The sequence below is a fragment of the Mustela putorius genome, unplaced genomic scaffold (assembly GCF_011764305.1).
Source record: "Mustela putorius furo isolate JIRA1106 unplaced genomic scaffold, ASM1176430v1.1 tig00003871_pilon_pilon_pilon, whole genome shotgun sequence".
NCBI lineage: Eukaryota > Metazoa > Chordata > Mammalia > Carnivora > Mustelidae > Mustela > Mustela putorius.
The window spans coordinates 10,545,525-10,570,782 of NW_025422023.1; the positions used below are offsets into that span (position 1 = coordinate 10,545,525).

Sequence of the window (25,258 nt, forward strand, 5' to 3'; positions counted from 1 at the left end):
AGTGATCCGTCAGTCTTATGTAATACCTAGTGCTCATTACTGAGGCATTAAATTTACATAAGCCTATTAATTTAACTTCTTTAGAATGAGTATGAAACAGACATCAGGTTTTAGTAAATTTAGTTAGGTTATAGTGAAAGGAAGGAGAAATAAGAGAATACTTAGTAGGAGAAAAACACTCCACAGAAGTGCAGTGGAAATCTTAATATATCATTTATAATGCATGTGGCACTGTCCTTAGAGTAAATAGAAAGCTCTTACATGGGCAGTACAATTATTACAGTACAAATACTACAACAGCACCTTACTTCCATAAAAGAAACGAGACAGGAAACTGTAAACGTCTAAGAGATGGTAATAGTCATAAAGCTTACATTTTAAAGAATCACTACTGTATCTTAATAAAGGCAGGATCTTTGTGTTATTGACTAATGGATCTCAAGCACCCAGAACAGCATCTAGGCTATGGTAGTTTCCAAAAAGTTTCTGATGAATGAATATATTATATGATAATTTAAATGAATCAAGGCCTCTCTCATCTGAAGATGAGAATAATATAATCCTCACAAACAGTGTTGGTTAACAAAAGACAACTGACAGAATGGGAGAAGACATTTGCAAATGACATATTGGATAAAGGGCTAGTATCCAAAAGCTGTAAAGAACTTATCAAACTCAACACCCAAAGAACAAATAATCCAATCAAGAAATGGGCAGAGGACATGAACAGACATTTCTGCAAAGAAGACATCCAAATGACCAACAGACTCATGAAAAAGTGCTCAACATCACTTGGCATCAGGGAAATATTAATCAAAACCACAGTGAGATACTACCTCATACCAGCAGAATGGCTAAAATTAACAAGTCGGGAATTGACAGATGTTGGTGAGGATGCGGAGAAAGGGGAACCCTCCTACACTGTTGGTGGGAATGCAAGCTGATGTAGCCACTATGGAAAGCAGTATCGAGGCTCCTCAAGAAGTTGAAAATAGAGCTACCCTATGACCCAGCAATTGCACTACTGGGTATTTACCCTAAAGATACAAAGGTAGTGATCTGAAGGGGCACATGTACCCGAATGTTTATAGCAGCAATGTCCACAATAGCCAAATTATGGAAAGAACCTAGATGTCCATCAACAGATGAATGGATAAAGAAGATGTGGTATAGACACACACACACACACACACACACACACACACACACACAGAGGAATACTATGTAGCCATCAAAAAACCAAAATCTTGCCATTTGCAATGACGTGCATGGAACTAGAGGCTATTATGTTGAGCAAAATAAGTTAATCAGAGAAAGACAATTATCATATAATGTCTCTGATATTTGAGAGGCAGGGTGGGGGGTCATGGGAGATAGAGAGGGACAAGATGGGATCGGGAGGGAGACAAACCATAAGAGACTCTTAATCTCAGGAAACAAACTGAGGGTTCCTGAGGGATAGGGGGAGGGATAGGGTGGCTGGGTCATGGACATTGGGGAGAGTATGTGCTATGGTGAATGTTGTGAATTGTGTAAGACTGATGATTCACAGACCCGTATCCGTGAAGCAAATAATACATTATATGTTAATTAAAAAAAAAAAGAGTGTTGGTTTGAATATAGGTATGAGTTGAAACTGTCCACAATATTAGCATTAAGATGTGTTCACTTGGGAGATACATGCTATTTTTAGAATTTAGCTCTAGAGCAATCAAAATGTGTTAAAAAAAAAAAAAAGTTTAGTCAGGAAATATAATATGGTTGGGAAGGTAACTTAAAAATTCACCTTTTCCTTTAGCTTTTCTTCAACTTCTACTAATTTCTCACAGGTCCTAGAAATCTCTTCCTCTTTCTTTATGGTGTGGTTCTTTTCTTGTACGACGAGCTCTTGCTGCTTTTTAAGTTCATCTCTAAGAATTCTTAATTCTTCTTGGTTTTCAATAGTCTAGAATTTTAAAAAAGTTGAGATTAAGATACATATTACCTTACATTTATAAATCAGGTAAAAATCAGCATTTACCTCAGCCTAAAAATGAAGAAATCATGGTAAACTCTATTGGAAAAGGCTATCTTAGAGAGTCTTTAATTTAATCATATAGATGCCAAACATCTATTTTTTATGCTGTTTCATTACTACTTCACTTACATTCCTATCATGAAAATTAGAACTGGATTTAATATTTTATCTTGAGAGGTTTGCCCATTTTCTACCCTTAAGCCAAAGGAGACTATTTCTAACTTTCATGGGCTGATGACAAGACTAGTTATGGGCTCTTCATACGCCAGAATAGTTATGATTTAGAGCACCAGTTAACAGCAAGCTCAAAATGGCAACTATCTTTTGCTAGCATGATGTAGGCTAACCCTAGCTTAAACAGTGACAGTCTCAAGTCATGACCACAAAAACACCACAAACATGAGACCAAGAACAGACTATGACTTTTGTCTGTATTCTTCTTTGAACTTAGCTCTTTTGACCAGAAAACCCCAAGAAATATGGGAAATTATACAAAAGTTCAGGTTCTCCTATAATCCACAGCAAACTTCAAAAAAATGTCAATTTCAAATCTATACATATTATATTGTCTCTAAATACGGAATCAAAAACTAAAGTAGATTTGACAATATGGCAAACATTAACAATGAAGTTTAAAAATTACAACAGAATAAATGAAAAGAAACATTTAGAGACAAATTTAACAAAACGTGAATAAAGACATGTACACTAAAATCTATAACACATCACCGAGAGAACAGATAATTTATAGATAGATATGCAATGGCCAATAAGCATATGAAAAGATGATCAATATCCTTAATCGTTAAGGAAAGGCAAATGAAAACAATGAGGTACATACCCAATAGGATGGCTAACATTGAAAACACCAATAATATGAAGCATTGGTGAGGATGTGAAATCATCAGAATTCTCTTAATTTGCTGCTGGGAATGTAAAATGGCACAACTACTTTGGAAATCAGTCTAGTAATCTGCTATGACCTTGCTATTCCATTTAGATACACTTGAGAACTTTTAAAAAGAAATGTTCATAAAAAGTTTTGTGTAAGAATGTTTACAACAGTTTCACTCAAAATAGCCAAACAGTGGACAGAACTCAAATTTCCATCAACAGGAGAAAGGCTAAACAACTTGTGGCCTATTCATACATGGAACACTACCCTGCAATCAAAAGGAGTGTAAAAAAAGTAAGGTACAAAAGAGTACATGCTGTATGATTCTATTTGTATGGAGTTCTAGAAGAGACAAAGTGTCTTACGGTTAAAAACCATCAGGACAGCGACTACATGGGGTAGAGAGTGAGATCAGAATTGCAGGGGTCCAGGCACAAGAGAGCTCTGAAGGGAGAGGTGAATGTTCTACACCTTGACTGGGGAGGAGGGTACACAAATAGAGACATTTGTCAAAAGTCATCAAACTGTACACTTGCATTTCTCACATGTAAATTATGCCTCAATAAAGTTGTAAAAATCCACAACATGCAAGACAAGAATATATTGCTAATTATGTGCTAAATCCTACCATTTCAATATTTTCCCTTAGGTCAGTCTGTAATTGTTCCTTTTCTGCTGTAATACTCTCTAACATTTGTTGCAGTTCATTTTTCTCCTGTATTAAAGAAAACATCTTTCTCTGTTGCTCAGTTAGCTCATTATCTTCAACATTCACAATCAGTGCTTGAGTATTTTTAGCTTTCAAATTCTGTTTTTTATTTGTGTCAACCATCTAAAATGTAAATAAAGAATTTCTCAGTTAATTACAATTTTAATAGTAATGAAAATTGCAAAAACTTACATTACTTATTATTTACCAGGCATTCTTTTCATTTATTGACACATTTACTCTTCACTCTAACCTTATGAGGTAGGTAGGAATATTATTTCCATTTGACAGATGTGGAACATGAATCTGAGAGAGGATGATAGGTCACTTGCCCAAGGTCACTCAGGATTTGAAGCCAAGAGGTCTGGCTCTAGAGTTTGTGCCCTTAAGTGTACTCTTTTTCATGGGTTAAGAACTACCTGAACAGCTGTAGATAATTAACAATTATCTTCATGTATGATGATGGGTCAACCTGATTTTAAGAAAGAGTAAGCCACCTTGAACTCCACCATGTTCTTTTCATCAAAAGCTGAAAATGATTCTCTATGCTCCAACTCACAACAAATCATTATTTTCAGAAGCAGTCGTATTCACAAAAGGTTGGAGTTTTATCATATGAGAGGGCAAAATAACTTTGATAAAAATAGATTTAATATTATAGTAGTAAAATCCACCTTTTAAAAATACATACTTTTTATGTTCTGCTTAAAAAAAGCATGTTATATAAATTAATTTATCCATAAGTAAGTCTTAAGCAAAGGTAACCTAACATGTATCCTTCTTGATCAAGTGAGACGAAGACTGGCATTAAAATCATTGGTGTGAAATTAGGTTATCACTATGTAACTTTACACACCCAGAAAATAAATATAGCTCCATATTGGTTGTATTTGATGAAGTTTTAAAAAATTTTAATAATGGGGTACCTGGGTGGCTCAGTCAGTTAAGCATCTGATTCTTGATTTGGCTTGAGTTACGGTCTCAGGGTTGTGAGATCTAGCCCTGTGTCAGGCACCACATTCAGTGGGGAGTCTGCTTGAGGTTCTCTTTTCCTCTCCTCTGTCCCTACCCATGCTCTCTCTCTTGCTCCAATAAATAAAATCTTTAAAAAAAGCTTTTTAAACTTTTTTTTTTTTTAATTTATTTGACAGACAGAGGTCACAAGTAGCCAGAGAGGCAGGCAGAGAGAAAAGAAGGAAAGCAGGCTTCCTGCCGAGCAGAGAGCCCGATGCGGGGCTCGATCTCAGGACACTGGGATCATGACCTGAGCCGAAGGCAGAGGCGCAACCCACTGAGCCTCCCAGGCGCCCCCAAAAAAGTTTTTATAATAATCTACAATTAAATTGGAAAAAAACTAAAAAACAAAGAGAACAAAAAATCATCCAATGTACCAGCTTCACACAACCCACTACCAGAATTCTAGAATATTTCCTTTTAGAGTCTGTCCTTGAAAAATTTCTTTTGAATACAGTAATTTTAAGTATATATATATAAAATATTCAATTTTGCTTTATTCCATTTAGATCACATACATTTTCCCATGCTGTTACCTAATCTTCAAATTATAATTTTGAGTAGTTGCTCAATTCTCTAGAATGGGTTTGGACAAATCATACTTTTACTATTATCTTACTATTAGCATATGCTTGCATTTCTAACAATGGCAAACACAGATCTAATACATTAGAACTTAAGGTAAAGAACAAAGAGTCATTGGGATGAGTTTGTCAGATACTGTACTTCAGAATTTTACATCTGTGCTCCTAAATATAGGACTGTACACAAGGACAAAGCAGGCTGAGACAAAGTATGTGAGAATACCCAAAGGATATTTTAGAACTAAACTCAGCCTAGAAAGTATTTCAGCTACCATGAGAAAATCTAACAGATTTTATTATTAAATAAAAAAAGAATTGTGTCCTTTACATGAGATAAGCTTACTAATCATTGTTTAAACTTTCTGTTGCAAGACACTAGAGAAACTGCCTTTCTAGAGAGAGAAACATCAAGTAGGATTCAATGTGGGCACCTTTAGGGGATTTATGAGAGACCTACTAATGCAGCCCTGTGGGGCCCAGATGAACAGAGGGGTCCATGTGGGATTCCATCATTAACAATAGTAACAGAAGACCAAGCTGACCCCAGCCTTCCATCCCAGATTTGAGAAACCCCTGGGAAACAGAAAAGCCTGTTGGACCTTTTTTATCAACATAGATGCTTCTAACATAAACTTAATACTACACACCAGCTGGTCCCAGTGAACAGAACTCTCCTTTTCCCTTACTCTTCTGCTATTACACCCCTTCTCATGAGGCCCTATGACTGCATTTTTGCATTTGTTTAAAAGCAGCTATTAATTGTTGTATCTTACTTTCAAAAATCTTTTCAAAAAACCTTCCCCCAATGAAAGTGAAAGTTATAAATTTTAAATCAAAGTCAAATGCCTTTGGCTCATTTGATTGATCCAAACTATAGATAAGCTATGAACATAAAACATATAGAACAAGTGAAAATGCTTTTCTACGAGAGAAGTACTAAAGCATAGGGAGAGAGAGGAAAAGCTTTTCCAAGGCAAAAATACTGTACCCCACGGCAAATGGGGGAAAAAAGCACATTATATAAAGTCACATTATATAAAGCATATACATCTATAAAGAGATTTATTTATATAAGTTGAAGCTTACTGAATTATTCTGAAGCAGTATTTGTTTTTAGTTAATAATATGTCCATCCTGGTGATTTTTCTGTTTGCATGTAATATGCAGTTTTTAAAAATTTTATGACTGTATAAACCCAGTTGCATTATCTATGTACATAGATACATATTATATATACATATGCAATTCCAAGCTATGGATGTATGAAAGATTATTTCACCAGTCTTCCACTGATGGATGTTTTAAATTCCTAGTAGCAAATATTTTGGATTAAATAGTATTAAGTGCATAAAATTGAAAGAGAGTATAAAATACCTTGTTGATAATATATATCAAAGGCACTTTTGAAAAACAGAAATGTATAAAGTAAATGAATCCATTGGGTAAAATTATAGACAATTACCTGTTACGGACTGAATTGTGTCCTCCCAATATTCATGTTGAACTCCTAAACCCTATGTGACTATATGTGAAGAGAAAGCCTTTAAGGTGGGTAATTAAGGTAATTAAATGAGGTCATAAAACTGGAGCCCTAATACCACAGGACTGGTGTCCATTCATTCATTCATTCAGCTCCATGCCCAGTGCAGAGTCAGACGTGGGGCTCAAACTCACAACCCTGAGATCAAGACCTGACCTGAAATCAAGAATCAGTCACCCAACTGACTGAAGCACCCAGGCGCCCCGGGATTGGTGTCCTTTTAAGTAGAGGAAGAAACACCAGTGCTCCTTCTCAACTTGAGCATAGGAGAAATGTTTTGGGAGAACACAGAAGGAAGGTGCTATCTGTATGCAGCGAAGAGAAGACTTAACGGAAACTAAATTTTCTAGCACCTTAATCTTGGACTTCTAGCCTCCACAACCAGGAGAAAGAAAATTTCTGTTGTTTTAGCCAGCAGTCTGTGATATTTTGTGATGGCTGCCCTATTGGACTAACACATATCTCTTAAAAAAAAAAAAAAATCATCATTAGCATCTCGTAGCCTTTCTTGTACATAATTAAAAAACCAGCTAAGCCCTTACTCTCCTAAGATCTCAGAACAAAATAAACCATACTACTTAGAATAAATTAAGGTGAGATTTAAAAACCTGATAGTTAAATTATGGCATAAACCCTAGAAAACAGGCATAAATAAAATATACACATTGATTTTATAGGGATCTCTAAGCAAGTTTATTATGTAAAATCTGTCATAAAACAAATATTTTAGACATGGTTAATAATTAGTAATCTCTCTTATATTCTTAGAATTCAAAGGGGTTTTTAAAGACATTTAAAATACATCAGGCCTCAGAAAATATCAGCTCAAAGTTTGAATTAATTTTTGTTTATTTTTTTAAATTGATTTTAAGCAATTATATCTGAAATTATCTTAAAGACATTAGGGTTACAGCTTATAAAGTATTGTTAGTTAACAGCACTGTGAATAATAAACAAGATTGCAATTATCAGCATGTACTTAAGTGTTTGAGGTAGAAGAGAAAGCTCATCTACACATATATAAAACTTTGAATGGAAACACCATTTACCTTTTCCTGGAATTCATCCTTAGTTTCTCTTTCTCCTAGGTTCTCCTCTGTATGCAAACTCCTGGAAGTTTCCTCAGAAACTTTCATTTTTAGTGTGTTAATTGTTTCTTGGTGTTGTTTCAAAGATTCAAGAGCATTTCTTAATTGTTCTTGGGTATCTATATTCTTTGTCAGAGAAATAAAACAATTTCCATTAGAATAATATGAAATAGTGGAAGTAATTGTATAGTGACTACTAGATCATTAATCACGAGTGATGGCTCCGGTACTGTTTGTAAAGAGGCTCTGCGTTTTCAGTTTACTCAGTCATAGCCTTACCATGTTTACAGTATCCTGAATGTCACTTTTGAGTTGGTCCCTCTCAATGTGCAGGCTCTCCTGGAGTTGTTTTAGGTCCTCCTTTTCTTGGGTTAAGGTTCTTACTTCTGCTAAAGTTTGTTGAAGTTGCTCAGCGATCATTGTTTTTTCCTTTTCCATAGTTTGCAGCCTCAAATCTCTATTTTCTAATTGTTCCTTCAGCTCTTCCACTTCATTTGAACTTTTTTGACTCTCAGTTGTTTTTGGCTGAAGTTCTTCAGATTTGGGAGCAAGCTTTAAAATAAGAAAAAGTAAATGTGAAAAGCAGAGCATTCTGTGGTATATACATATGGAAGCCAAACCTCAGAAGGCTAAAGACTGCTTCCCTAGAGGATGTCTTGTACCAACCTCTGTGTTCAAAGCATCCAAACTTAAACCGAGTTTTTGAGCTTGTTTGGAGAGATTTCCTATTTCCTGATTCATTCTTGCATTCTCCTCAAGGACCATTTTATACTTTTGCTCAAATTCAATATGATGATTTTTAAAATCTTGGAATTCTTGGTCAGTGTTTTCGTAATTCAACTGGGTAGTTGCTAGGTCATTTTTAGTTTTCCCAATTTCTTCAAGTAAGTCTTGAATTCTACTTTCCTTTTGAACTACTTCTGAAAACAATTTGTCTCTTTCTGATGTTATTATACAAAGTTCTTCAGATTTATCATGCATCTATGGAAAAGAAGTAAAATTTAGCTATGTTAGCATTGTAGGATCTACTGAAGCAGCTTTTAGGTGAAACAAAGTTTCCTTGGGGTTGGGGGAGGGGAAGACATTGAAATTAAGCAAAGATTTTACTAAGTAAAGGCAACATTTTTTTTTTTTTAAAGGTTTTATTTATTTGACAGAGAGAGATCACAAGTAGGCAGACAGGCAGATAGAGAGAGAGGGGGAAGCAGGCTCCCTGCTGAGCTCTGAGAGCCCCATGTGGGGCTCGATCCCAGGACCCTGAGATCATGACCTGAGCTGAAGGCATTGGCTTAACCCACTGAGCCACTCAGGTGCCCCTAAAGGCAACATTTTTATTGTTACCATCCCTGTATATTATCCTCTTTAACTTTACCTTCAGTTTTGTTTTCTAATCTCTTTGGGTTCTAATAAGGATTACATGGAGAAGGATACTCAGTAGAAAAACATTATTTCAGGATGTGTCTTTATTTCCTTATCTATCATTCTAAAGTATTTTCTAACTTCTTGGTGTATCATTTTTTGTTTTTTTTTTCTTAGAATTTGACACATTTTTTCTAAAGCCTTTGAATGCAGCTCCAATTTCTAAAAATGTAATCCCTGAATGATTTAAATAATTAAGGTTTATTTGAATTATTATTTAAATAAACCATATCCAGCTTATGAACAGTACAATCCTTGTTAATGGTAAAGTAGAAATGGTGCGAAGAAGAGAAGCAAACTTAAAGCAGAGACTAAGGACAGGGGTAACACAGCAGGGTTGTTTCAATCATGGGCTCAGGATAGGAGGCACTTCTGTTTGGCTCAACTACTGGCTTCATAACTACTTGCTGAGCTAAAAAACAGCACCTACTTTAAAGAGTTTTTAGAATGACTAATTAATGTTCCTAGAGTCCTTTAGCATGATATCTGCCATTTGGTCTTCAACCACTTGTCAGTTTTATTTCTTTTAGAAAGGTAAAGAGAAAGGAAAGCTTGGCAGATGGTTTATAGGACTGTTCACTAGCCTGCAAGATTTACACTGCAAGATTTACCCCTAAACTTTATCAATTCCCTCCTTTATATCTCATTGCTCTTTTTTATTCAACATAGTGACAGAATTAGTACCAAAAAAACGATGAAAAAAGTATGGACCATAGAACTCTGTTCAAAGATTTTATTTTTAAGTCATCTCTCCCCCCAATGTGGGACTTGAACTTACAACCCTGAGATTAAGAGTTCATACTCTCTACTAACTGAGCAGCTAGATGCCCCCATAAAACCTTGCTTTAAAAAATTTTTTTTTTAAAATTAATTTCAGACAGTGAGTGAGCATAGTGGGGAGGAGCACAGGGAGAGGGATAAGCAGACTGCTGCTGTGGGGCTGGATCCCACGACCCCAAGATCACAACCCAAGCTGAAATCAAGAGTCAGATGCTCAACGAACTGAGCCACCCAGGTCCTCCTAGAATTCTGTTTAAGTGAAACATTTGAGGACTGTAGAAATGGTTGTTACGTTGATCAGGTTACTATGCATACTGTTAAATAGGCTTTGAAAATGTGCTTTCTAATAATATAAGGAAATTAGAGGAGGAACTACATTCATTTCTATTCCTAACAAGTTGAGTCAAATCTTTACAGTCTCTTGACTGCTATTTTAAGATACACTACAGCAAAATATTTAAAGTGCTATTACAAAGGTTTTTATTTCAAAAGAAGAGTTATTTGCTTAAAAATGAGTTTACCTCTTTCCTCAGCATTTCTACTTCTGAGGGTAAAGATTTCAATGCTGAGAGCAAATTAACTTCCTTATGCAAAGCTTCATTTTCTTCAACTTCTTTATTAAGTTCTTTCTGGAGGTCAGTAATCTTTCTTTCCAATTCCATATTACAGAGCAAATCTAGGACATTTTGGGTAAATTAAAACAGCCTGCAGTTATTGGGACAATCTAAATTACATGCAAAGTTAGATTATTTAATCAGACTGTATAAAATTTATGAAAGAAAGAGTCAATGTTGGTTAACAGGTGAACAGTTAATAGTTCTTCAACCACTTATTGAAAATCAGGTCTAATTTATTTGAAAAATAATTCCTAAACCCTTAAGAATCAGAATTTCAGGAAAGCAGTTATAAATACTGATCTCAAATAATATTGAAACTCATTATTAGGCTATTAAAACAATTAGATAAGATAATAAAAAATTTCTAATCCTTCAGGTAGGTTTCTAGACAAAGTCAGATCTGCAAAGAATCAAGTCTGAAATTATGAAATACCTTTTGGAACTTTGCCATCTACAAGGGAGGTGAGTTTTGTTATTTCATTAAAAGATGATTGTAGTTCTTTCTCCAGGTCAACTTGCATTTTCTTTTTTGCTTCCAGTTGACTTTGGTATAACTGAATATCATTTTCCATTTGCTTGTATGTACTTGTAAGTTCTTTCTGTTAGGAGAAACACTGCAAATTCACAGAAATGTACTGGTTGTGACAACTGTTTTATTATAAATATTACAGAAAACAATTACCATTTTCTCTTTCAACTCCAGATTTTCACTTCTAAGAAAGGCTGATTCTTTCTTGGCATCAAGGGCTACAGTTTCAGCATCAAGCAAAGTCTGTTTCATTTGTCTTAGGTCTTCAGTGATTTCCTATATACACGACAAAAAGAATTTAGTGAAATCTAACTTAGTGAGAGTTGGAAAAGATTTTAGAGAACATTATTCTGAATAAATAAAGAATGGTGAAAATATGCTAATTATCAAGTTCATTATTTATGAAAGCTGAAATAATATTTTCCATTATAAAAATATTTAAAAAACTCTGATTATGCTTTCCCAAGTTATAGAGGCATTATGTAGACTAAGGAAACTTACTGTTTAAAAAAGGTTAACACAATTGTTGTTCAGCCAGCTTGTTAAAATTTCTTGTGTAGTTTTAAGTCATTGTAAAACATGGCAGGTGAGTAGTCATAGTTAAGATTAAGGATATGAAATCACAAATTGAAAATTAGCTTACATAAATTCAACCACATATATCCTTGGCAGCATATTAATGCACAAATGAATGAATGAATGAACTGGATGAATAAAGAGAAAGAAATAACAACTTTTAAAAAATGGGCAATTCTGCTTGCCACTCTTATCAACAGACACTCCTGGATGATACGAACGTGCCTATCTTCCCAGTGCCTTAAAACAGTAAGATTACTTTTACAAAGGATCATTTGTCATTGATAACAGGTAACCAAAGAGTCCTAATAGAACGTAATAAAAAGTACTCCAGAAAAACTCAAATGGAAACCAAAGAATGACAGAAACCAAAATTTCAGCTAGAAACTGTTGCCTTCTTAAAAAGAGTGTTAAAGGGGCACCTGGGTGGCTCAGTGAGTTAAGCCTCTGCCTTCAGCTCAGGTCATGATCTCAGGGTCCTGGGATTGAGCCCCGCATTGGGCTCTCTGCTCGGCAGGGAGCCTGCTTCCTCCTCTCTCTGCCTGCTTCTCTGCCTACTTGTGATCTCTGTCTGTCCAATGAATAAATAAAATATTTAAAAAAAAAAAAAAAGAGTGTTAAAAACTAGAATCAAACTGATACTTTCTTGAAGTAATCAGGAATATCAAAGCAAATAGAATAGAAAGCACGTAGCAAAAATTAACAATTTTGCCATGAGATTAAATGTTATTTAATGCCATTATTATTATTATTTTTTTAAGATTTTATTTTTTTATTTGAGAGAAGGAGCACACCTGTGGGGTGAAGGGCAGAGGGAGAGGCAGACGCCACTGAGCCTGATGCAGCTTGATCCTGGGACTCCGGGATCATGACCTGAGCGGAAGGCAGACCTGCTGAGCCACCCAGAAGACCCTTAATGCCATATCTTTTTTTTTTTTTTTTAAGATTTTGTTCTATTTGATAGAGAGAGAGCAGGAGAGCAGCAGAGGCAGGGAGAAAAAGGACCCCTGCTGAGCAGGGAGCCTGATGCGGGGGCTTGATTTCAGGACCCTGGGATTATGACCTGAGCCTGAAGGCAGTCATTTAACCAACTGAGCCACTCAGGTGCCCCAGTGACATATCTTATACCAACTAAAATCATCTAGAACTACAGTTTCCAAAAAATACCAAACTGTTAAAATAGTTATTTAAATTATAAGAACGCATTAATATTAATAAAATTTATAAAATCATGCTCAATTACATGCCATATGTACAGTTCTAGTTAATTATCAATACCAATACAAGTGTTCACCTGAACATACTGACTACATACTTCAGCACGCATTTATATAAAACAATTTAAAAAATAAAAAATTTTGAATTACCTTTTTTTTTTAAAGATTTTGTTTATTTATTTGACAGACAGAAATCACAAGTAGGCAGAGAGGCAGGCAGAGAGAGAGGGGGAAGCAGGCTCCCCGCTGAGCAGAGAACCTGATGTGGGGCTTGATCCCAGGACCCTGGGACCATGACCTGAGCCAAAGGCAGAGGCTTCAAGCTACCCAGGTGCCCCTGAATTACTGATTTTTAATGGAAACTCATCCTTGACTTACTAATATTCAAAGAAAGATATCCTCAACTCTGTACAAATGATTCTTTACCCAAAAACAGCAATGATACTAACAGTCTCTCTTTCAGAGTCATTGACAAATTAAATAAAATACTATATGTAAAAAAATTACAACATCTGGCACATGGTGAGTTCAATAAAAGCATTTGCTATAATAATGGTGATGGTGTACTATAAATGCCTACATGATTAAACAACAAAATAAACCTAATTCTTACCGATGAGTACGACAAGTCCATTTTCATATCTTCTGACTTCTGAGAGTCTATGTATTTCTGTAGCTTCTTAATCTGGTCTTCCTTTTCTCTAAGCAGCTCTACTTTTGAGCTTAGTTCATTCTATAAGTGGAAACAAAAAAATAAAGTGAAACATATTTTATTGGATTTAAATTTTAGGAGAGTAAGAAGAACTTATGTTTAATAGTTAAAACTGTTAGTAAAATTTAAAAAGTTGATATATATATATATATTTATTTATTTTAAAGATTTTATTTACTTATTTGACAGACAGAGATCACAAGTAGGCAGAGAGGCAGGCAGAGAGAGAGGAGGAAGAAGGCTCCTTGCTGAGCAGAGAGCCCAATGTGGGGCTCGATCCCAAGACCCTAGGATCATGACCTGAGCCGAAGGCAGAGGCTTCAACCCACTGAGCCACCCAGGTACCCCTAAAAAGCTGATATTTAAAAAACAAAATGATCCTTTTATTTTCTGAAATAATTATGTATGATGTACATTTTATAGTTCTAGTTCTTTATAATAGAAATACCAACATAAATGCTCACCTCAAGATCTTGATTATACACTTCTGCATGCTTAACTAAATTCTTTAAGTTGGAAATTTCATGAATTAGTTGCATCTGTAAGAGCATGTGAATAGGCAACAGAGCAAACCATAGTTAATAAAGCAAAAAAAAAAAAAAAAAAAAAAAAAAAAAAAAAAAAAGAAAAAAGAAAAAAGGAACTCCCCCAAAAGATAGCATTTATTCACTGCTTCAGAATCACCAAAACAGTTAAGAAGGGATTGAGAGATCAATTGTTCAAGCTACTGTTACAGAGCATCTCATTATTTGAAGAGACAAAACAAACAGGAACCCAGTAAGTCAAACAAAAATATCCCCAAACCTTGTAAAACAAGCAAACAAGAAAAACACCTCAGCATGACCCAAGTAACAGTTATGCTGTCTGTTAATAATGCTATAAAAATGTCAAAAGCAAATTAGTATGCATCCCTTGGAGGAGATATACTGGTAATTAAACTTTAAAACTCTTAATAAATTTTTGTTTTGGGGAAGTTAAGTGCAGAAATGTATTTATTCTACAAGATTTTTTGTTTTCTTCCCACAAATTAGCCATTTAGCTTTATACGGGCATGCTTTTTAAGGATTTAGGTTTTAAAATTTAGGTCTGGATTAGGGTAGTTTCATGTGGTGCTTTTAAAATAATATCACTATTCACTAAAGCCAGAGATATATATAAGATTTTCAATTATTACCTTGTTTGTTCATTCCACAGAAAATATTAGAAAGATATGCTATTAATTTTATATTTTTCAGCTGTCTAAAAGTATAAAGAATACCTAAAGATACATATATTTCTATTAAAGTTTCCTTTCCATCAAATATCTGGAGCATTAAATATTTGAATACTACATATTTTTGTGTCAAAACACATAAATGACAACTTATCATAGATAAACATACTTTCTCTTAGAATTATGAAATCTTCATAATTCAATGAGTCCTGAAAAAGGAAAGGCAAGGTGGGTGGGGGGATGGGGTGACAGAGTGATGGGCATTAAGGAGGGCACATGATGTAATGAGCACCGGGGGTTACATGCAACTGATGAATCACTGAACTCTACCTCTGAAACTAATGATATACTACCTGCTAATTAACTAAATTTAAACAAAATAAAAAAAAATAAATAAAAAAGAAGAAAAAAGTAAAGGCAAATTCTTGTAGAATGTAAGGGATTTATGAAAATAGCATCTTTTTAAAGTAGTATTTTCTGAATGCTTAATTCAGTTCTAACTAGTTTTAGATTCAGACTAGTGTTGACATTCCTATTGTAGGTCAGTATCATCTAGAAATATTATGTGAGTCATTGAAAATTTCCTACTGGCTGCATTAAAAAAATAGAACTAATTTAAAAAATATATTTGAACCTAATATATCCAAAATATTACCACTTATTCATGTAATCAATATAAAAAACTAAATAGTTTACATTCTCTTTTTTTCATGTTTTTAAGTCAGTTCAGACCAGCCACACTTCAAGTACTTAATCGTCACATGTGGTTAGTGGCTATCAACTGTTCTGCAAAATTTTAGACATTTGTGTTGGCTGTAATTTAAAATAACTCCATCTTTTATCTTTTTCTTCTTGTTTCTAAATTCTGTGTAACAAAATCACATTGACCAATAAGGAAGAACTAAAAATTACTCTTATTTTAGAAAATAAACATCTAGAAAGAAAACTTCTCTCACCTCTCATTTAAAATAGCACTTTAAGTACTAGTTCTCATTAATCTAAATCTAAAGATGAACTTTTGTAAGGCCCGCACAACAACGTCTGAATGAGGTATTATTTAGCATGCTAAGCATAAAGAGAAAATATATGATATGATTAAAAGTTAGTTGGCGGCTATATAAAAAAAAATTACAGATTTCAACTGTAATGTTCAGCAGATTAAACAAAAATATTTAATTCCTTAAGACAAAAACCTCCAAGTTGTTAAAATTCTAAAATTAAGCAAGTTAAATCAGGTAGATGGTTGGAATTTCCTTTGTTCCCTGAGCTTGATGATACTTGACTTTGTTTACCCCTGCTTGTAAAAATTATTATTTAAGCATACTGTATTCCTATATGCCCATTTGAAAATTATATAGGGCTCTGGTGATTTATAAGATCATTAGGGCAAACCAGGGCAATTACCACATGTCCCAAGGCCATAATTTGATTTTTTACTTCTTTTGGCTAAGCTTTTCCCCAAAATGGAGGTTTGGGAACATATTTTACTGTATACACAGACTTGTATTTTTAGTTTAAAATAGAATAGAGCTACCTTTCAAAAGAGTAAGTTTATATTACTTAATATTTTAGGTTACCATATAGAACCTAGAATTTTAGTTGTGTCCAAATGAAGATGAAAAGAATAGGATTATTTTCCCCCTTGACTGTGGATAAAAGGAAAAAAAAAATCAGGATGTGAGTCAAGTCATATACTCTATGAGCTTCAGTTTTTATTATTAATTGACTATATAAATGATATAAAAAACTTAGAGAAATTATTGCTATACTTATGCCCAAAGTTAATTTTATGACATATTATTTATAATAAGTAAGATACAATTAGATGAAATTTGGAGTTAGAAAGGGCCTTGGCAAGCACCTGGTTCAACCTCCAGGGTGGAGAGAAAAAGGAAGTAAATCCTAAGAGATTCTGGGACTCGCTCAAGGCGTTGTATCCTACTCAGAAGCAAATTTGGCTCCAGAGACCATGCTCTTAGCCATGACACTAGACCACCCTCTTCCTTGAAAAACTCCACTTTTATTGACTGAAGTCTACAGGTCAATATACAACATTTTGTATTTTGTTAACATGCAAATTTTAAAATAAGTTAAATAAAACTCTGTGGAGAACATACAGACTTTGCATCTTAGGATACATACTCATGAAATGCAGGATTAACTTTATTTTATTTTTTTAAAAGATTATTTATTTATTCATTTGTCAGAGAGAGCAGGAGCACAGAGAGCTGCAGGCAGAACAGGCAGAGTGAGAAGCAGACTCCCTGCTGAGCAAGGGGCCGGATGTGGGACTCGATCCCAGGACTCTGGGATCATGACCGGAGCCGAAGGCAGATGCTTAACCAACTGAGCCACCCAGGCGTCCCAGGATTAACTTTAATTTGTAGGTAGAATGGAAATAATACTTTTGGCACTGAATTCTTTTTTCCTTATGTAAAAAAAAAAAAAGAGGGTAAGAAATGAAACAATACTGAGGTAAAAACATTGTGGCCCTTTGGGTTATCCTCACAGAAATCTCAGAAGTAGCTGCAAATTAACTCATATTTTAACTACACCAGAACACTGGCTCTTATTTTGAGGGGTAGGGGGAGCCAAAGATTGCTTCATCATCTGATAATGGCTATAAATTTTTGTTCCAGAATAATGAATAAGCATTTAAAAATTCTGCAGAGTAATTTTATAATGTCTGTGACCTCTAGGTTAAGGACAGTCTGCTCTTAAGAAATCTCTTGAATTTCTTGGGCAATTTCTAAGTGTCTGAAGTCTGAGTGTTTCTGGATTAGGTTCTCTTAACATGTAACTTAATATTATATATTTGGAAAATTTAAGTGATCTGTTTCATTTCTAAAAATTTCATTACTAGTATTTAGTATTAGTTACACTAATTTTCATAACTCTCTGCTATGGAAAAAGACATGATCAAAATCAGCTTTACCAGCTATTCTAATAATGTTCTAAATATTTGGGAATATACTTTTAAAGAAAATGAAATCCATTAACACAGAGTATCCATGAATAAAACATTCAACCAGATAGTAAAATTCATATTGGTCTCAGCAGGAAATGGTTATATTCTAGACAGTATTTCTGGTGTGCTCAACACATTAATGTTTGAGCAAAATAATTCATATGTGAAACAAATGATTTAAATATTTAAAAAATAATATAAATGAATTACTTCTTAAATTCTCTATATTGTGTGTACACATAGAAAATGGTTGGATTTTCCATACATCATGCATAGAAATAAATATCTTTAAGAGAATGATACTTCTTTTAAAAGTGTTTTAGTTTCATGTTTCCATATCTCTTACCTCCTGATCTTTCTCTGCTTTTCTTTCAAGGGCCTCAAATTCATCCAAATCATTCTTTTCTTTTAATTTCAATTCCATTTCTTCATTTTCTCGTCTTAGTTGTTCATAGTCCAATACCAGATTATCATAGTTGGCACGAAGTGAATTCAGCTCACTTTCTAAGTTTTCCTGTTGTAACCAAAACCAGATTTAACTATAACACCTAACTTTAACCATAACACCTAATTTTAACTAATACAATGGTTAAGTAATGATAATAATAATTCCCAAGAATCACTGCAATTTTATTCTAAAACTAAAATGAAATTTTCTTAACAAAGACATTTATAAAACTATACTGTACTTCTTTGGACATTAGTAGTCTAGAAAGTCAATATGGACTCTATATACCTACTAAAGTATTCACTGTAGTATTCCCTAAAATTTTGGTGAAACCACATATAATACATTTACTTTTATTTTTCAGTATAATTTAGCAATATTACCCCCTCCCTGCTGTGTCATTCTACTATATACCTGAGAATTTTGACACTTTATAAAACCCTTAGGGGATTGTCTAAAGAAAAAGAGAAACTAAAAAAAAAATCATAGATACCAAGATCTGCTGGGAAAGAACTAGATGCAAAGGTTTACTTATTACCATACACCTGCATTACAAAATTTTTAGTTTCCTTCTACATGCCAGTTATTAACTAGGAGTGTAATGAGTGATTAGAACCAAAACTGTTACTGAAATTAAGTCAGAGCTAGCAATGTGGTGCTACAACAATTAAACATCAATAAAAAGTGAATTTTAAAGAGTAAGAGGATAATGTTTTATAAAATACATTTAAGATACCTGACTTAGTAGCTTTGTTGCTGGATTCCACTCTGTCTCATTTAATGTATCAAAAGTATTACTGAAAATATCAGACTCTGAGCAGAAAGCTAGAATTGGGAGAAAAAGAAATTTATCCATAGATTCTTAAAAGTCAAAGACTAAAAAAATAATCTGATCAGGGGTAATACTAAGCTCTAATTAGCTAATGTGCTCACAATATGAATGCCAAGAATATATTAACATATATGATCATTTATATTATTATATTATTATATGAATTGAGATCCCTGGTTAGAATTAGCAATAAAATATTTGATCCTTGACACAATATAGGTAACAGGGACAAATACTAACTCTGAGATTTGATCCCTATAAATAGATTTAAAAAATACTGCTGATGTTGGAGACATTATTATGAAACACACGTGTGTAATGCTACTCTTTCAAGATTAAACAAAGTTTAAGACAGATGTTATATGGATACTAATTTAATTGGATAATGATTAGAACCAACAACAAAATGTCTCACGTTTCAACTAAACTGTATCATTCTTAAGAGTGTGAAAATAATATAGAATGTTCACTTTCTTGAAAGCACTATTATTTATCATTATCTCCATTGTAATTGCATCTAAAATGCATATATTTATTAAATGTGTTTATCACATTAACTGAGTTATAAATAATGTAGTTCTTTAAAGGGATGCTTCTGTAATTAAAAACAGCTGAAAAAGCACTCACATTCATCAATTTCCCCCACTACGTTTACAGCCGCCTTACGTGTTTTTGTTACATTTGTTGACATATTAAATTCATTTATATAATTTGAGTCTTTCATTTTGTTAATTTTACCAAGGCACCAAGTGACTCTTCGTTTTCTTTTAGCCTAAAGAGGAAAAAAAATCGAAATTACCTCACACAGATCTGGGCTCAAATATCATGAAATGAGGGAATTAGTTTACATTTTTTGGAAACCATGGACTTGGTAGAATTCTTTTTAAGCCTACTTTAATAACATACCAGTCTAAGGATGTCCTAAGAAAACATTTTAAAATCAGTTTTTACCCCATAAAATATTTGATGAAACTATTATTTAAAATTCATGTTTTATTTGAAAGTTTCCCTACAAACTTTTCTGGGATTTAATGGAAAGGAACAGGTTTACAACTTTCCAAATAATCCAGTGTTCTCTAGTAGGGAAGCTGCTGCCACCATACCACAGCTACCAAAAGCACTTTGGGGTGACCAGCTCTAACTGGAAAGGGAGAGACGGTCTACTGGAACTTCCTTCAGTGAGTCAATCTCCACACAGCCTTCACAATGCCAGTTCTCTTCCAATTAAGTAAAACTAATACCTCCTTCAGTGCTCCTAACCTCATTGTTGCTTTCTCCCTGGGGACCTTGCTCCCTGGGTTATCTATTCGTCTGTTATCTTCGCCAACTCCCTCATAACAGCCTGATGAATGAATGCTCTAGTTGGTTTGCTTTTGTGGTCGTTGTTGTTTTTTAAAGATTTTATTTATTTGATAGAGAGAGAGAGATCACAAGTAGGCAGAGAAGCAGGCAGAGAAAGAGGGGGGAAGCAGACTCCCTGCTGAGCAGAGAGCCTGATAATCCATCCCAGGACCCTGAGATCATGACCCGAGCCGAAGGTAGAGACTTAATCCACTAAGCCACCCAAGTGCCCTTGCTTTTGGTTTTTAAAAAACAAACCCTTCACTCCTTACTTCTCTCTGGCTACAAGTTTCTTTTTGATTCTCTTTTGTGCTCTTTCTTCATCATTTGTCTACTCCTTCCGCATCCTTTCAGGAACACCTGTCTCCTGTTGCTAATCCCACCCAGCTAGCTGTCCTCACCACTCATTTGGCTTTGCTGGTTTCTCCTCCTCTGCTTGTGTTTTTCCATATTGCACAGCTACCATTCTTCTCCTGAGCCTCTGTGAGATATAAGTACTATCTCCTCTTACTTGATCCTTCTAACTATCCTATTACTACATCTTTTTTATAGGTGAGCTGATCTATAAATGATTCTTTTTTTCTGAGATCAATCCCCTCTACTATGTTCATGATCTCATCCCTTGGGGTCATCTCAACCCTCTGTAAGGTGGGTTTCCCTCCTAGTTCGTAACTCAAATTGCTTTGTAAATGAGTTTTTGTTTCCAAATCCCAAAAGTTTTTGTCTATATTTATCTTAATTAACTTCTTAGCAAACTGGGACACCGCTGACCACTACCTCTCTGAAATATTCTCTTCCCTAAGTGACCACAATTCACCCGGCTTCCTTCTTAACTCTAGAGCGAATCCTGGCTCCCTTTGGGATTCTTCTACCTTTATCTAAAAGTTGTTCTGGGGTATGGTTTTCTTTTCATTCCTAACATGCTCTCAGAACAAGCCCATTCATTCCCATGACTTGACTTAGATCTGCAGTAGCTAATGTCCAAATTGATAACTCTACCTCACATCTTTCATTGTCTGAAACCTTAAACTGGAGATGTCCCAAATAAAACCCCGAGAGATGCACTGCTCTTTATTCGGTGTTCCTTAACAATGACTACTGCTACCAGCTACCCAGCAATGTTTGCAAATCATTCTGGATACCGTTCTCTCTCTCTCTGCCCCGTACATGTAAATAATCACGAAGTCCTGTTGAGTCTATCTCCCACATAGGTCTCCAATTTACCCATTTTTTTCCATCTCCAGAGTTACAGTCCTTGTAGAGCCCCAACCATCTGATGCACATAAGCTGCCATACCTTTCTGAAATACAACTGTTATCCTGTTACCTACCAGACGTTTCCTTGCCCTTAGCATAATGCAATGTTCAAATCCTCAAATTCTAGGATTTAAAATGCTCCTGCCACCAAAACATTTTAAGTCTAAGGGATACATTATGTTGTTTTTATGACTCCAAGCTTTTTTACATGTGGACTCTTCCTGAAATATTCTTCCCTGAAAGTTCCACTGGGCTGCTTCTTATTCAACACTCAGTCAACAAATAGCTCTTGGAATGTCTTTTATATACCTAGTATGGTGACTTGAATATAATGTTTATTTATACTATTAATAATTATCTTTAGACCATTCATTTATGGATTTGGAAAATGTAGTGTTGAGCACATTCTATGTATTATTTCACCTAATTATCGTAACAATCCTAGGAGTTGGGAATCAAGCTATTTCATAGATAAAGAAACTGTTGCAAAGTGGATTTAAGAAATTGCCTAAGGTAAAGAATTAGGAATTGACAGCACCAGGATTCAAATCCAGGCAGACAAGCTCCAGAGGCCATCCTTTTTTTTTTTTTTAAAAGATTTTATTTATTTATTTGACAGAGATCACAAGTAGGTGGAGAGGCAGGCAGAGAGAGAGAGGGGAGAAAGCAGGCTCCCTGCCGAGCAGAGAGCCCGATGTGGGACTCGATCCCAGGAACCTGGGACCATAACCTGAGCCGAAGGCAGAGGCTTTAACCCACTGAGCCACCCAGGTGCCCCCAGAGGCCATCCTTTTAATCATGATACCATCAGTCAAAAAGTGCCTACTGGACTGAAAATACCCCCAGCTCTAGTAAAAACAAAAACTACATATACTAGAAGTCAGAACTGTGATCACTATGTTGATCTATATTCTAGATCAATTTTCTTGAGATTAATATTTCTGTATCTTTAAATAGAAAATATTATCATTCAACCTAGATAGGGATGGTTCTTAATCACCTGATCAACTTCATTAGAATTTCTTAAGAAGCATATTTATATAAATTCCTTGTATTTCAGACTTCTTGAATTAGGATCTCTAGATCCTAAGGGATTAAAGATCAGTATATTTAATGAACTCTTAGGTTTTGCTGATGAATAGACTAACACACAAAATGTTCTGGGTTTTCTGAATATACTATATTAAAGGATAAGAAATGTGTAACTATGTAATAAACATACAGGAATACCAATCCTAGTCTTTGTATAACAAGTTTGAGCTGTCATGTTTTAAGTTTTACCTTTAACTCCTGTTGTGATGTGAGGGAAGAAGAGGTTACCAGCATCCGTGTTAAGTTCTGAATTTTCTCAATCTGTACTTTTTGAAGCAAATCTTTTTCTTCTAGAAGTTGGGCCAACTGGTCTTTTTCCATGGCCTGGGCCCGAGTCTCTAAAGAAACCTATAGAATGTAATATTAAGTTATGTTAATAATAAATGTAGTAGATTTTAAAATCTTGAAAGTAACTTAAAAGAATAGAATATTAAATTTGTATGTGGGAGCTCTTGGGTTGCTTAGTCAGTTAAGTGTCTGACTTTTTTTTTTTTTTTTTTTTTTTTTTAAGTGTCTGACTCTTAATTTGAGTTAATGTCATGATCTCAGTGTTGTAAGATCGAGCCCTGCATTGGACTTTATTGAAATGAAATAGACCCTACCTACAAAATACTACTACTATGGCAGTTACTATAATCAGTAATTTCTCAAACCTAAAATAAAGTAAAATACACATTTCTTCCTGTGTATTCTAGATACTATATATAAGATTATAGCAAGGCTGTTAAAGCCATTCTATTAACTGCCTATAAATATATAAATAATAGGCAGAAAAGTCATAAAAGCAGAGACTTAAATACCTATGGTAAAAGAACAGATGTTTTCATAAGACTTCCATTGGATATTTTAGCTCATTCTATTTTACTTTTTTAAAATTTTAACTTATTTTAAAAAAGATAACTAAAATACAAGGTTTTTACAAAATATAAAACTACAATGGTTAACACAAACAAATTACAATGACAACTGATTATGCTACTTTATTAGACTTTACCTTCAGGTAAGAATTCAAGATACTGTGAAAATACAAAAAATAAGGTTTTAAGTAACTATACATGGTCTTTCTTTTTAACCTAATTCCCTATGTATTTGTGACATTTTAGAAAGAATGTTTCTACTTGGCTCATTTGAAAATCTCAAATTTTGCCCTTTGGAAATGAAAAACAAAATCTAAAATAATTTCAAGAAACCTAAGTTTTTAGTTTATAGTAAATTAAACCAAAATTTTTATGAGTTGATTTCTCTGTCCTTGAAGGATGTTTTAAATTAGGTTACAGACCTTGGATACTGATGAATTAAGAATCTCTGAGCATGTGGGCAGATCTTAGTTCTCAATCTGTCCCTGATCTTTACTGAAATACATGGTTCATACATACCTCCTCTAACTGTTTCTTAAGATCCATTATTTCTTTTCTATATCTTTTCAGGAGAGCTTCATCACTTGATACCTCATTAACATAAGGAGTATTCTTCATATATTTGGCAGTGCTGGCAAACTGGGGAAAGATATGAGTGCTAAGTGTTCAATATAAAAAATTAACATAATTAATAATATTTAGGTTTTTTATAATTAAGTTTTATAAAGAAAGATCAATACTCTTCCTTGGTGGCTTAATACTTTTGAACATGGTAGATTAGTCCATGTTCTTGTAGCTTACCTTGGCTGCTAGTCCTCAGAAGAGTGAAGGAAATATCTTGAAGATGGATGGATGCCAACAGAGAGCCTACAAACACTGGCTTACTGGAATCCCAGCCACCCCTCAAGTCCAGCACAACTTCCCCCTCTATCCTGAAGCTTTGCTTCCACTTGAACTTACTTATCTCTCCTTCCTCTGAACTCTAGTCTACTTATTAATAGTTAATTAATCCAAGGCAATCACATTGGAAGACAAGTCTCATCTTCCTCTAAGGCTCTAAATTTTGATGCTATAAATTGTGAAGTCAGGGACTATACTTTCTTTGTTTCTCTGACACTACCTCGACGCAGTGCTCGATAACTATTTAGAATAATATTTCTTAGCGTGTGAACAGCAGAAGTAACTGTAAGTGGGTCCATGAAGGTGACCACTAAATAACACTAAATCCTTGATTGAGACAGCTGTTCACTGACACTTCTCATCCCCCCCACTTTTTTTTAACAGAAAATGTAAGCCATAGGCTCAGAGCAAAGATAAGCAACAACCAGCTAGCAGTTCAAGAATTACTTTGTTATAAATACACACAGACACACACACACACACACACACACGTGTTTTTTGGTTCACCTATTTGTTGAAAGTGATACTACTTTTTCATTCATTGGACTGACACAGTTTCCTTCTGTAATAAATAGAAAAAGTGAGTTTTTTTTTATAAAGAAGTGTTGGATGTGGCAAAAATTATGGAGCTGGGATATGAATGATTGAAATTTG

The 25,258-nt window shown here is 34.4% G+C and overlaps 1 protein-coding gene across 5 annotated transcripts in view; it reads right to left on the minus strand.

Moving 5' to 3' along the window:
• The window catches only part of CENPE (centromere protein E), a 76,939-nt gene that overhangs the window by 39,112 nt on the left and 12,569 nt on the right, over positions 1–25,258 (minus strand). For 4 of the 5 annotated variants that reach the window (XM_045067073.1, XM_045067072.1, XM_013054031.2 and 1 more), the window contains exons 12-26: positions 24,224–24,343; positions 23,037–23,195; positions 19,786–19,930; positions 19,063–19,151; positions 18,225–18,392; positions 14,162–14,236; positions 13,599–13,718; positions 11,346–11,468; positions 11,097–11,262; positions 10,568–10,722; positions 8,514–8,828; positions 8,127–8,399; positions 7,809–7,973; positions 3,541–3,744; positions 1,787–1,945 (exon numbers count right to left, since the gene is read on the minus strand). In XM_045067073.1, the coding sequence (XP_044923008.1) occupies positions 1,787–1,945; positions 3,541–3,744; positions 7,809–7,973; positions 8,127–8,399; positions 8,514–8,828; positions 10,568–10,722; positions 11,097–11,262; positions 11,346–11,468; positions 13,599–13,718; positions 14,162–14,236; positions 18,225–18,392; positions 19,063–19,151; positions 19,786–19,930; positions 23,037–23,195; positions 24,224–24,343 (2,436 nt within the window). The remainder of the gene's footprint in view (positions 1–1,786; positions 1,946–3,540; positions 3,745–7,808; positions 7,974–8,126; positions 8,400–8,513; positions 8,829–10,567; positions 10,723–11,096; positions 11,263–11,345; positions 11,469–13,598; positions 13,719–14,161; positions 14,237–18,224; positions 18,393–19,062; positions 19,152–19,785; positions 19,931–23,036; positions 23,196–24,223; positions 24,344–25,258) is intronic. The other variant, XM_013054032.2, reaches the window with a different exon arrangement.